Consider the following 13,936-nt stretch of genomic DNA (forward strand, 5'->3'; position numbering starts at 1 on the left):
CTGTTTGGTGAGATTATATATTTAGTTCCTGCTTGTTCCAACACTTAATTTAATATAATGCTTGCACAGTAAAATATTCAAACCCTGATTTATGACTGTATCATTCCATTAAATATAAATATCCTGATTGTCATATTGTTTGCACAGATTTAGTCTGAAATACAGTGTGTGGTATCTTTGGAAACTGGCATTAAATGCGTAGAATTTAACATTAAATATTCTCAGATGGTGCATTGGGAGGATCCAAGGAAGGTGCAATTTACTGATTTGTACACAAGATGGCGTAAGTACTTCACTTGCTTCACCATTACACCTGTTTTCACTGTTCCCCCCGAGGGCCAACCGGACTGAAGCATCACATCTGCGTTTCTAATCTGTCGAGCTATTAAACCCTGCTTCTATTTTTTTCTTTTAGCTCACAAACAGATCTGCTACACGACCAACACGAAGTATAACCAAATGAATCTTTAAAAGATCAAAAGAGGGGAAACAGAATTTACCTAAGGTGAAATAACCGAGCACAAAGCAGAGGTTAAGCACTTGTGGTATGGCCCTCATGCATCATTATCCAGATGAACAGGTTTGACTCACAGCTCAGAGTTGGGGAACCAAAACTGGAAAATTTGCACTGCAGCCGTTTGAAATGCAGATAACTGAGATACTGAAATCTGAGGTACTTACCTTTCCTGCAGAAAGACTGATGAATGTCTTTGAGCCGCCGACGCACGTCCTCTGTCATGTGATGGAGCTCGTTTTTCTCCCCATGACAAGAGCTCCTTTCAGAGAATCCATTGTCACCTGAAGAAATAATGTAGGCCTGCCTATTATTCAGAAATTCAAATAAAAGTTTTGGGCAAAGGCTACATCGGTTAGAAATCATGACGTGAAGTCCTTCATGGCTAAGAGGAGAAACGATGAACGCGTAATGATCTTTTTTTGGTGAGGGAGGATCCGCTTGCGCGCTCACAGGGCGCGTCGTGTGCGCACAAATGAGGGGGAAGTAAGGTTTAATTTAATCATCATAGAGTCTTCTGACTGATAAAAAAAAATTACGGTGTTTATTTCGATTTTTCAATGGATGTTTTCACCCCTTTTGTTTATATTTGTGACAAATCTGACTGGAGAGAGGTGACGCTGAGCTGTGCAGGAGTTATAAATAGCCTGTGCTTGACAAATTCGCTCCCTGCACATTAAAATCTAATTTAATGTGATCTAACCTATTCAAAATCTTATGACAAATACCAACGTTTCTGGCCTAAGATTTTTAATACTGCAGCTGCACAACATGAAGCGGTTGTGGTAAAAATGAAAATGATGATGTTCACATCAGGTTACCATAGTTAAACACCAAAAAGTCAATGAATAATAGTTTTTTCAATCATCTTACCTTAAATTTGGATCCTTTAACAGCTGAAGATCACGATGATAATGGTGAAACATTTGCGCCAAGTGCGCAAGAGACTTCTCTCAGAGGAATAAACCGTGTGGAAAACAATTTACAGAAAAACTATAGTTTATTTGACTGCGTTTCGATGAAAAGAGACCGAATCCTCCCTTCATGGTGACAAAAGCACTGAAAGGAAAATGGAGACCAGATATTTAACCTCTTGTGTGCGCTCTCTCCCTCTCTCACTGTCTCTCTCTCCCTCTGTCTCTGTCTCTGTCTCTCTCTCTCTCTCTTTCTCTCTCTCTCTCTCTCTCTCTCCCTCTCTCTCTCCTTTGCAGATACTGTGTGCGCATCTCCTCTCCCTCTGTGGATCCTGTTTTTGGACAACTCCTCAGCTCCACAGTGGACAAGAGAACCGTGGGAATTTCCTCAAACTTGAAGGAAAAAAAAAACTTGTTTGCAGCTGCTGAGGCTCATCAGGCGTGAAGGACCAGCAAATCCTTTTCATTGAGGTACAGAAAAAACCCTGTTATTATAAGAATGTGATGAATGTCCTTATCTCCAATCAGAAAGGGTAAATATGCTGTAAGGTGTGTCCGATGCTCTCAGGGGATTTATGCGTAAAAAAGATCCTCCAATGCGCATTTCTTTTGGGTGCGCATGACAGTTTGGACACATGACAAACCTTTTCCTCATTTATTTACCAATAAAATCTTAATTTCTTTAAACTATCCGCTCAAATTATTCTTTTTTTTACCGTTTTGTCCAGTTCATCATGTTTTCATCTTTGCCTCTCGTTATAATAAACACAGACAATCGCAGCGCATTTTCAGACACGAATAAACTAAACAAATGGAAAATGTTAATTTGTCGAAGAGATGGGTGACGCAGCATCTGGGGTCCATCCTCAGACAAACGTCTGAACGGAGAGGACACAATAATATATGTATGTCAGGTTGCAAGCAAGGATGAAAGGGGATTTTTAAACATGCTTGGCCTTGGTCTGCTCTGCTCTGAAATGAGTCATACAGACCCAAGGGCATTTCTGTCATTTATTTATCTGTCAAGTATCTCAGGCCCCCATTTTGTTTATATGACATCATTATCTGCATCTTTCAAGGTGGGTGTTTTTTTTTCTGCAGCCCAAAAGATTGAAAGTAATTACTATATAGCTTACATGGTCAAGATAAAGATTTGAACAAAAATCACATTTTTAAAATGTTGCATTTGAGTCTGACATCATATCAATCTCCCTTTTCTTAAAATAACAAAATAGGAGCTTTTGACATGATTTAAACTTAGTGTCATATCTTTTTTAGGTAGCAAACATCCAGATAACTATTCTACAATGTGTTTTATAACCTGCTAGGAGTCTGAAATCTTCTTCTCGGGTTAATTAATAGTGGCGTAGTTTTCTTCTTGAGGAAAAATAACCAACGTTCTTTGAAAAGCTTTTAAAAGCATCATTTATGTTTTGTGTAACTTGCAAAGTAGATTTTAAGGAAAAGGAGAAGACAAAAGAAAACACTGCTCTGCTGCACAAATTTGTATCTTTTTTTTTTGGCCTTTTATCTAATGTTTGCCTTTCTATTGTGAAATACTAGATAGATGAACCTCTTCTTCTTCAAATTAAACAGAAATTTCAATGATTGAACTGCAACTCACAACTCATAGACCTACACAACCTGTGAGAAGGGGTCGCATGTACAGCTTCATTTTAAGTGTTCACTAACCACAAAAACATTTGAGCACCACTGTTGTAGATGGGAATGGCCACTTTTCCCTCAACCTAGTGAAGGCCATGATTCAAAACTACATTTTAACAAACATTTTCAAAAACAACAGAATAAAGACTGTAGCTAGCCCATTCTCCCTGAAGCTAATTTCTATTTAACACCAGATTTTGTTCCTTATCTCTTAGAAAATGACCAGTTCACTGGAGAGGGTTGTGGCCCAGAAGAAGGAGGCCATTGAGGCAGTGATGGATATGTTTGAGAGGGGGGCCGAGGTGTTGGCCAGCGCTGTTGGGGAGCTCTTCCCCCTCTGTGAGGCTGCCGCTCCGGTTCTACGACTGGCCTTAGACAATGTCCAGAGCAAAGAGGTCTTCTATGTCAAAGAGCAGTTTTTGACAGTAAGGAACAAGCTCGATGTGCTCTCGACCCAACTGGAAGACATCGACTGTGAGATCAAGAAGGCGAAACTGGATTCCCATTACTTTTCCGTAGAGGAGAACATAAGGAACCAGTTTCGTAAATATGTGGACATCATAGAGGCAAAACAGCAGTTCCGGGAGGTGAAGACTCGCCTTTTTTTGGAGCATTTCACTAAAACTGGAGGAGACAAGAACCTGTTTGTGCTATATGATGCTATGATGGGGAATAACAGCTTTGGAGAGTCAGTTTTAGAGTTGGTAGAAAGGTAAATTGTTATAGTTTGTCGTGTATATGTTTTTTATTACAGTTCTCATGTTCTACTCATGTTTTTGACACCAGGTATCTCTGGATAGGAGCACCAGATAAATACCTTAAATGTAGATGTAAATGGTTCCTCTGTTTTGCAGGTATGTGGCAAGGAACCGCCGTCTTCTGGAAGATTTCTGTGTCCGAATGAAGGAGCTCTTCTGCTTGGGCCTGATTGCTCTGCTGGGGCACTGTGCCTTAACCCAGGGCCAAGAGGAAGAACAGGACAAAATCCAAGAGTGGAGCAGCAAAATTGAAGAGGTAGAGTCTAAGATGAAGACAACCATTGAGTCCTGTATCGCTGCCTTACCAGAGCAAGCAAAACTAGACGCCCAGCGGCTCCTGCAAGAAAAGGAAGAAGGGAGCCTGCAAGATACAAGTCAGCAGCTTCTAGAGTTCTTGGTGAAAAAGTATGATTGGGTCAGCTGGTCAGTGCGGATGATCAACCACTCAGGGAGCACCTACCGGAACTGGCGAGCAGGAGAGCACTTTCATCATGTGGCTGGACAGAACTGGTTCGAGGTGCTCCAGGTGAACAACATCAACCTGGTGGTGTCGTACAGTGCCAAACCCCAGCCAGTGCCGCGCGACTGCATTCGCCAGGTGATGGAGGGCCAGGGAAAGAAGGGCAATGCCCCAGCTGTGGTGGAGTTGCTGGAGAGGCAGCTGTGCGGGTTTGTTGTTCATGCCGTCAGTCGCCACAAGGAGTCTGCAGCTGCATGGAGCTTTCCATCAGACTGTCATTACTGGGAGAGACACAAGAATGTGGCAGTGTGTGTGCATTCGGAGTAAAGTTCACACATATTTAAGATTTTAGGATTATTTGGGAACAAGTATAACTGTAGAATGCATTTCTTGTTAATCTGCAAGACAAAGTTGAGAGTATCATACTTTATCATAACATTTTGAAGATACTGAATCTCACAAACTATTTCAGATCTTTTGTTGATAGAATTTAAAGGATAAAGCTCACAATTTTGTATATTTTTCTTACTGTCAACAAATCTCATGTGCAGAGCCAAACCAACTATGAATTGATAGCCTGATATATCTTATGTTCCTCTATGCCATAGACCTCTGTTGTTGTCCAAAAGCTATTAAAGACACATCAACGAGCCACACCGCTGCACTGGGTGACATGTTCCTTGGCCCTGAAGAATTTGAGCATGTTAGTTTGTTTAGAAATGGCTCCAAAGAGTAATAACAGTGATCATGTTTTCAGTCTCTGAAGAGTAGTTCTGTGTAAGGCAGATGCAACTCCGCATACGTGAGAACATGGTTCAAATACAGAGATTCACTAGCTTGTTGTGCTACATATCACTCCCTCTTGACTTTGCACTACATTGTACATTGTTAATAACTTTAGCATAAAATAAAATGTATTGACAATAAGAAAAATATAGAAAATCGCCAGCCAAATCCTTTAATCACAAATGCACTTTTATATGATTTCAGGGATGTGTCAACTCTTTATACAGTAAATATTTTATGTTGCAGCTGTTTGAATATTAACTGCTTGCATATTATGAACTGTGTCACCGTGTATCTATTTGTGATGTATGAGTTACTAACCAGTTTGTTTATAACCATAAGGCATTTCATACTAACATTGTATGAAAAGAGTCTATGCTTTTACCTCAGCTGCATACAGTAATAATCCAGTCTCCCATGAGAAATGGCTTCTGCTACCTACAGCTCTAAAGAGATGGTTTTGCTGAGGCGGCATCTCCTGAGCTGTGCTCCCATTTTGTCTCTGCATGGCAGGCTGGCCTACATAACTCTGACAGGGAGCGCAGAGGTTAGGTTTTCAGGCGTGAAAAACAAGAGGCTCAGAGTTTGGCACTGGAGACACTGCAATGTGCCTTGTGTACTAAACACATTCAAACCCCTCGATGCTGAACCAAAACTACTGAACCCCACTGCTTACCAGTGCTGTGCCTATAATTATGTCATGGTTTGTGTCAGGTGGTTCGACTTGGATGAGAAGAGATTTCATCTGCAATTTTCTTAATGTATTTATTTTATTTTAGCAACATCCGGTGATAAACAGTAATTGCTGTGTTGTTCTAAATGATCTACCCCAGCTAGCACTGCAGATAGTGTCTCCAGTGATGTGTTGTTTTTTTATCTATGTATGCTTTTCAGATTTTTTATACAGCATCATGATACCCTGACTCTTACTAAACACTCCTCTCTCGAACAAACCACTGTTATGTCTGCCACAAATTTAAAATCACATCCTTCCCTGTTCATCATCAGTTTTTTTTCCAGGAAAGAACCATCTATCACAACCATCACTTTTATGAATGTTTAAATCCATTATGTCATACCAATTGCTGATATAAAGTAGTAAAATGGGCATTTATATTTATGAAATATCATGCGTTATTACTTAAACCACATCAGCTTCTATATTTATACCAAACAATCTCAATAAAATCAGTGCATGATCAATATTCTGCATCATTTTTATGTTTTATGACAATTAATGACCAAATACAAATTGTTAATGGATGTGTAAACAAGTATAATCTAATATGCCTCTCTTTTCATGTATAAATGTGATTTACGCAGCACTGTTAGTGTCTGTGTCCATTAAAACAAGGCAGTGCACCCTCAGCAACAGGGACTCCAACTAATTTAATTGATATTTACACATAAGTCAGCATTTCCTGACCGCAGCTCTAGTTTGATGGTCTATGAATAACCTTTGGCTGAGCTAATATCCTGCAGACGAGTAGCAAAGTGCTTGCCTTAGCAGGATAGTATCAGTCATTATGCCTGGTGTAGGTGCAGGGCATTTTATATCTCAGTGGATCTGGAGGGTCTTTAGCTGTTCTCCGTCGTAAATCAAGCCTGTCAGAATCCATCAAGTGCTATCTGTAACATACAGTGCAGTGCAGGAAGACGGCTGTGTTGTTTCATCCTGAGGTTTCTCTGTGTGCAGTGGAAGATAGTGTCCTGAAGTTCTGTGGTCTCCTAGATAAAAATTTGTGTTTACAACCAACCTCAGTATTAATTATAAGAGTTTTGGCTCACAAAAAAAGAACACTACATGTAATTTCTTTGATATCCAATAAATTACTCTCTATAGGCTAAGTGATTTTTATTTGTTATCATTGTGATCATATTTGAGTGATTATACAGTCATTTTAGTGATGATGAGTGACAAGTGAAATATATGCACATGTAGAGGATAGTTGCTTCCCTCTGTTTCCAGCCTTCATGCTAAGCTAAGCTAATCATCTCAGATAAGAAAGTGTTATCAATCTATTTCAAGCTCTCTGAACAAAAACGAACAAGCCTATTCAACAAAATGTTAAGTTATTCCTTTAATTTAACAACATCCAGTCAAGTATGTAGAAATGATAACCCTGTCATTGCCCTCTTGCACTGTCAAAAACATTGGGAACTCCCTTAAACCTAAAACTCAGCTCTTTAAAGTCATCATCATTGTTTCATTTCAAGTCAAACATGCTGGAGTACAGAACCAAAACAATGGAAAACATGCTACTGTCCAAATACTTATCGACTGCACTGTAACACAAAACACTGCACCTGCTAACTTGGCACAAAGCCTTTTTATAATTAGAAATCCCAGACAGGTGACTAACATGCTTTACCACCTTTGATGTATATACAACGACTTAAATCCTACAGAAAATGCGGAGCAGACAGACAGCTGGGTGTGCCTGACAACAGCTCAGTCTTCAAACGAACCACAGAACCAGTCGTAGAAAACAGACCACTGAAATGTCGCAACACAATGCGACAACAAAACCAGAAAGTCACTGATGTGACACCTGCACCTGCTGTTCACCTATTATGATACTTTTCTATGATACTTTTCTATTTAAGGTTAATTTAAATATTTTATTTTTTAATTGAATGTGGTGGATGCATTTGAATATTACATTTTTTTACATCATTACCAAGTATTTCCAAGGTTCTTCTCCTGTGTAGACATGGAGAGCAGAGGCAGCTTGTACTATGAGCCAGTGGATTCATTAGTGGTTGTGTGGGCTTTGCCTAAGGTAACAACTATTGATCCAAGACGCTCTTCCCCTGCATAAAAGGCTCAGGCTGTGGTAGCCCGTCAATCCTGACTGTCATTATGGGAAGACTAAAGCATCTGTTTACTGACAAGATCTACTGCTTCCATCTCATGTCGCAGCAGCCAGAGTTACCTCGTTCTGCGGTTGTGGGAAGGTTAAATTAAGATTTTCTGAGTGAAAGATTGAAATCTGAGGATGAAATGGCACCAGAGTGAGTTTACAGACAGAGGGCGCTGTCAACATACAGATCTGCATGCAACACAGGAAATCTGTCTGTTGCTGTGGGTCATCTTAATTGACATTTACAGCGTAATATTGTAAACCCCCTTTGCCAAGAGTAAACATTTTGAAATGTGAAAGTCTGTAGATTTTTCAGCTGATCCATGTTTTCCTTATCCGTTTTAGGGTGAACAGACTGACTCATTTTGGAGTTTTAAGTGCAAAAGGGAGTTTTATGTGAATATCACATGAGACAGTTGGGCCCTGGTTCTGATTTTTATCACTACACATAGATAAAAAAAAAAGATAGAAAGCAGATGCAGATGTTGCCTTTTTTCACTGCTGGATGTGTAGGATGTGGCCCAATACAAACTAATTTCAAATATGCAAAAGCTGCCATGATGGTTGTTTTGAAAATAATAAACTGATTACACATCAATTAGAAAAAATCTATCAGTACACAAAAACCCCAACAAAACCTTTTTCCAGCATCTCCACACTTCTCCTTTCCATCAAGCTGAATCTCCTCATCTCTAAGAGAAGATAGCAGCCAATATCAATATTTCATAAACAAATGAAAGACTGGATGGAGGCTAGCATCAGAGTGGCCCTGGAGGGGAGAGTCGATCAATGGTAGGATAGCTCTGCCCGCTAGTGTCTGCCAATCCCAGCTCAGAATAATGCTATTACCCATCAGTCCGAGTGGACCATCGACCAGCCTGCTGCTCTTTGAGTGGACTAATCCAATAAAAAGCATTAAAACATTTGTTCACTGACACACTGGCTGCAGGTCCGAGCCCAGAGACTTTTTATTCAAGGTGCTGCCTGGTTAGAAATTCTGATGTTAAAGTATTAGTTATACGAGATCAAAAATTCTGTAGGCCTTTATAGCTGTTTTCTATTAAAAATGTTCTGGCAACCACATGTAGCACCATCAGGAGGTCCGATGAAGGGAGAGTTGTCTCAACATAATCATGTACTGTACTTCATAAAGGCTGATTTGGTGTGGGTGTAGGTCAATTAAATAATACTCAAAGGTTGATTGGCTTGGCAGATAAAACAAGCTTTATACACGTTCGGTACTTGCAGCTTGCCCCAGTATTAGCTTCTTTCGGGAAAGAGGGATGAACTAGTGTTTTAGAATAAGATAATATTTATATATAAGAGCCTTGCAGTTTTTGGGCTTTACTAGCAGCTTTTAATATTGTATGTCATATTTATTCAGGTCATAAATCATATTCTTATTTGATTGTATTTTGTCACTATTTGTGTGTTAGTTTTTACTGCAGTGTACCTTTAGTTTTCTGTGTTGGAGGGTGCAGTATTGTTTAAAGGCAGGCTTTTTATGAGTCAGATTCTCATTGGAAAGTAGACAGTGATTCAGCCGTCTTGCAGTGTACTGTTTTTGTAACAATACTTGTCCACTAAGGCAGTGATTTATCATGTGGTTATACATCATCTGAGAGGGAAAAAGTACAATATTGCATATGTAAAGTATATGTCATCCTACTTTTATTCTATTACCATGAGAGGATACAGTTTTTATGTCGCCCCATGTAGGGAGAATAAAATTCCTCATCATGACAGAAATCTGTAAATTTCAAACTACAACAAACATGATGGAGCATCTAATAATAATAATACCTTTAATATTTACCCCACATGAAACTCAAAGTGCTACAGTATTAATAACATAGAACACACAACATAAAGAAAATAGTTATAAGAATTAAGATGAAAAAGCCTTCCTGAATAGAAAGGTTTTCAGGTTCTTTTTTTTAAAAGAGACTAAGGTCTGTGCAGCCCTCAGAACCAGGAACCAGGAAGGCTGTACCACAAGTGGTCTGAGGGTGTGAGTGGAGGTTTGTGGTATGATCAGTTCCTGTAGTTAGGGAGGTGCATGCCTAGTGTTGTGTTTCTGAAGTTGTTGCAGTTAAAATGTCATCAATCAACCAGGTAACATGAAGCAAAAATATATTACTTGCAATAATGATATGATATATATTTGCAGCTTTGAAAAGAATTGTAAATAATAGATGTGGATGGATGGATATATAAATTAAAGATTTCAGCTTAATGGCAGCTATAGAGTTTGTGTAACTGAATGCAACTGGAATGTCTGGGGAATCCATCTGTCAATAAAGCTTTTAAGTGGAAATCCACTGGGTGGTAAACGTGTGTCTCAGCCATCTGCAGTGCCTTAAAATTACCTTCATGTTTTCCAACACTTTCTTTTTTTCCCTCTGATGCCATCACAGTCTGCCTGCTCCCCTTCAAGGCCCCATGTTACTCCACTCATCTGGTGCAGGAATGCTTTTATATTTTGAAATAAACCTTGCCGATCATGTCTGTACCTTCTTGTTTAGTGAGATGAATAAGTGTTAGTTGAAAACCTAATCCGCTTTCTTTTTGCTTCATCAGTAACAGTCACTTAGTGAGTTAGGTGAGTCTGATTGTGCAACACTCATGGAGGAGGTGTAAGCTGAGTATTATGACCCCAAGGGAGTGGGTGCGGTATGTGAGTAAAAGCGTGAGAAAAAGGAAGTGAGAGAGAGGAAAACCAGGAAACACCACATCACAGAGTCATTGCCTTCAGTGGGTTAATCCCTCAAAATCTACATCAGATCCTCATGAGAACATCAACAAATACAGAAGATCAGATGCAGGAGCAGACTTAATGAATTGAGGGCCTGAGGCAAATATGGGCATGGACCACCCCCCTCCCCCCGGAGTCTCAACTCTCAGCCGATTTTGACAAAGTATTTTTTAAAAATCTTTTCAAGTGGAGGCCAAACAAAGTGTTCCAGGACAAAAAGGTGACACTGCGGACGATCTGTCCAGACTGAGAAAAGTATCATTCACCCAACAAGTCATTCAAGTTAAATGCCAGAATACGTAGTTTATAACTGACCTATAAAATGACACATATAAGCGTTTTCTAAAGTTAAGATTTGTTTTGGTTTAGGCATAAAATGATTTGGTAAGGGTTATCGAAAGATTGAGGTTTGGGGAATGATATTAGTCATGGTTTCAACAAACCAACGCTGACTGTTGGTAGGAAACGGAAAGTGAACAGTGGTGTCTTGTGTCAAAGTCTGACGTTTTGTTGACCCATCCAACCACTCCTCCGCCTCCTCCCTCTGTGGACTCGGTGGTTCTATAAAGTCACACTATTTCCGCCTTTGCTCCTGATGCACGAGAGTCATAATTCATATAGCCACTAGACGGCTTTGTCCCTTGAAAAAAACATGTTTTGAGGCATTTTCTGCCATTTTTCTTGGGAAAACAGTCTCCATTCACTATGCCTTGATATTGATCATCACTCCTCACATTCAATGTTTCTTATCAGAATTTCTTGAATTATTTGCCTTTGGCTTGCAGCAATAGTTCAAACACAGCCAATATTTGCATAATAGAATTTGATTTTATGCTGCTATGGTTATAGTAATAGCAACAGATGTGCACCAGTGGATTCCTTGTTGAAAACATATTGAATATGAAGTGATCTTCGTGTCAAATTGTGATATCATGTCTGGGTAGCTTATCTACGGACTGAATGATGGAGGAAATTGACTTAAGATGAAAACACATTTTTGCAACAAAAAGATATGAAGTAAATGGCTTTAAGATGGCTGAAAGAAATTATTTAATCTTGTTTCCTATGTCGTTGTGCCATCTGGCTGCCATTACCAAGTATAGATGCCTTTGCCTAATGGCAAAACTGCCCATAATTAAATGTAACAAGTGTTTATTCATCTTACATCTTAGATTCAGGATTAAAATCTGAATTGAATGTCAGAGGAAAGTGAGGTGAGTTAGAGCAGGTATTTAGTTTTGAAGTAGTAATTCGTTTCTGATTTTTAATTAGACTTTTTGTGTAGGAGTCCACTCTGTAACTAACACATTGTGGTTTCTGAAAGCAACGGTATAATTTTAGCAGGAGGCCGTGCGATGACGATGTGTAACCTCAACATTCAGGGAGTTTCTGGGAGTTTCCCCCCTTGCAAGTGTATAAATAGCCCCTAAGGCTTATTTGTCTGTCCACAAAACCATTAGTGAATTAAATTTGTGATTGCAATATCGATCTGCTCTGTAAAACATGTTCTATCCCTGCCATTAGTTTCTCTTTTCGTTCAAGCAGTCTTTACATGACATGTAACCCATTTTTCAAAAAAAATGTTTTCGTGTGACTATTATCACTGCATACATTTCTGCAGTCAGTGCTGTGATATGACTTAAAATTATAAATCTAAGTATAAACTGTGAACCAATCCACTGGATTTTAAGAATAATATATCATGAAGTTTATTAATATAATTTGAGTATCTTAATTTAATTGAACTGCTGTAATATCAGTTTTTGAAGGCTATTGATAAATCAGGAGGACAACAATATGATTAAACAAAATGTCTGCCAGAAAGAATAATTTGATTTCCAATTTACATGGAGCTTGAAGGTGATTTGACTCGGTTGTGTAAGGGCAAAGCTGGACTTGAGTGAATTTGCCTGAAATCAATGAGCTGCCCTCTCCCAGCCTCTAAACCTTTATCTGTTTCCTCAAATCCAACCTGAGTTTGTATTGATCTTCATGAGTGACAGATGGGCTTGCATCAAGGCGGTCTGTCGGCCTTTCGCTGCTGGAGTCACTGTTGTGCATACAGATTGTTGGAGCGTGACTCAGACTGGTCAAAGTTCAGTTGTGTTGTGCATCACGAGCTAACGGTAAACAGCAACTCAATAAAAAAAGGGTTGGGAAGAGATAAGAGACACTGTTATTCCATTGTACTGTAAATTTAATAATGCCAATGATAGGGGTAATTATTAATGAAGCCCAGTTATGCCAATAAAAAGTAAAAAAAATGACTTACTAAATCAAAATTATAAGTCATAATTATTACTTTTATACTTTTTCATACTTTTATCTTATAATTTTAACTTTTTTTCTCAGAATGTTGACTTTTCCTCTCATAAATGTGGCTTTCTATCTCATTTGACTTTTTATCCCATAATTTTGACTTTTATTTCAAAATTTTGACTTACCTCCTGTCAAGCAATAATAGTAACCATCTACAGGCTCCCAAAATATAATGCACACTTTTTTAAATGATTTTGCTGAACTGCTGTCTATTCATACTAGCTTGTCATAGAGGGTGATTTTAACAATCATATTGATAATCCCAAAGGCGAATACTAAAGAACTTATGTACATCCTGGACAACTTTGGACTTTTCCCAGTTGAATTTTCCATCTTTAGGGGTTACAAGTTGGAGTAACTTTGGGTCAAGATGATGCCTTGAGGTCATGCTGTAATTCTTAATCTCTCCTCGAGACATCAGTTGTCTGTGATGTTTTGGTGAAAGCAGAAACCTCTCTGATAAAGAGTATATCAGCATTTCCATGGTTACCAAGGTCAGAGGAGGCTTCCCTAAACAACACAGATAGGTGGATGACACAGTCAGACGCTCATACCAAAACTGCTGAAATTACATGCAACGTGACTTAAACTGTCACGGGTAAAGTGCAGTCCCTTGTTTAGAAACTAGTGAACCAATCAGACTAATTTTTCATATTGTAGGCTGATAAAGACTAGGACTCGGACCTTCAGAGGGCAGAACAGAAAGAGACAGCATCAGAGCAGAAAAGTCTGGTGTTTGCTGTTTTGGTTCTCCACTTGGCCAAGTGCTTTCAATAAACAATTTAAGCTTTAACACATCAAAGTCTCGTGTGCGCCTTTCTCCACTGCTGACCATCGCTCAAAATATCCACAACACCAGCATGTAATGAACTGAACATATAACAAGGGACATATTCTGGAT

General features: G+C 39.0%; 1 protein-coding gene across 2 annotated transcripts; it reads left to right on the top strand.

Moving 5' to 3' along the window:
- The first annotated feature begins 357 nt into the window (after positions 1-357).
- Positions 358-4,841, top strand: LOC121905752 (protein rapunzel-like). Of its 2 annotated transcripts, none has more exons than XM_042424250.1 (4): positions 358-505; positions 1,726-1,899; positions 3,309-3,805; positions 3,948-4,841. In XM_042424250.1, the coding sequence occupies exons 3-4, from the start codon at positions 3,312-3,314 to the stop codon at positions 4,636-4,638; spliced, it is 1,185 nt and encodes a 394-aa protein (XP_042280184.1). In that variant the 5' UTR covers positions 358-505; positions 1,726-1,899; positions 3,309-3,311; the 3' UTR covers positions 4,639-4,841. The 2 variants fall into 2 exon arrangements, with proteins under 2 accessions (XP_042280184.1, XP_042280185.1); XM_042424251.1 differs by lacking the exon at positions 358-505 and adding an exon at positions 652-673.
- Positions 4,842-13,936: the final 9,095 nt, after the last annotated feature.

This window comes from Thunnus maccoyii, chromosome 10 (genome assembly GCF_910596095.1).
Source record: "Thunnus maccoyii chromosome 10, fThuMac1.1, whole genome shotgun sequence".
Classification (NCBI taxonomy): Eukaryota; Metazoa; Chordata; class Actinopteri; order Scombriformes; family Scombridae; genus Thunnus; species Thunnus maccoyii.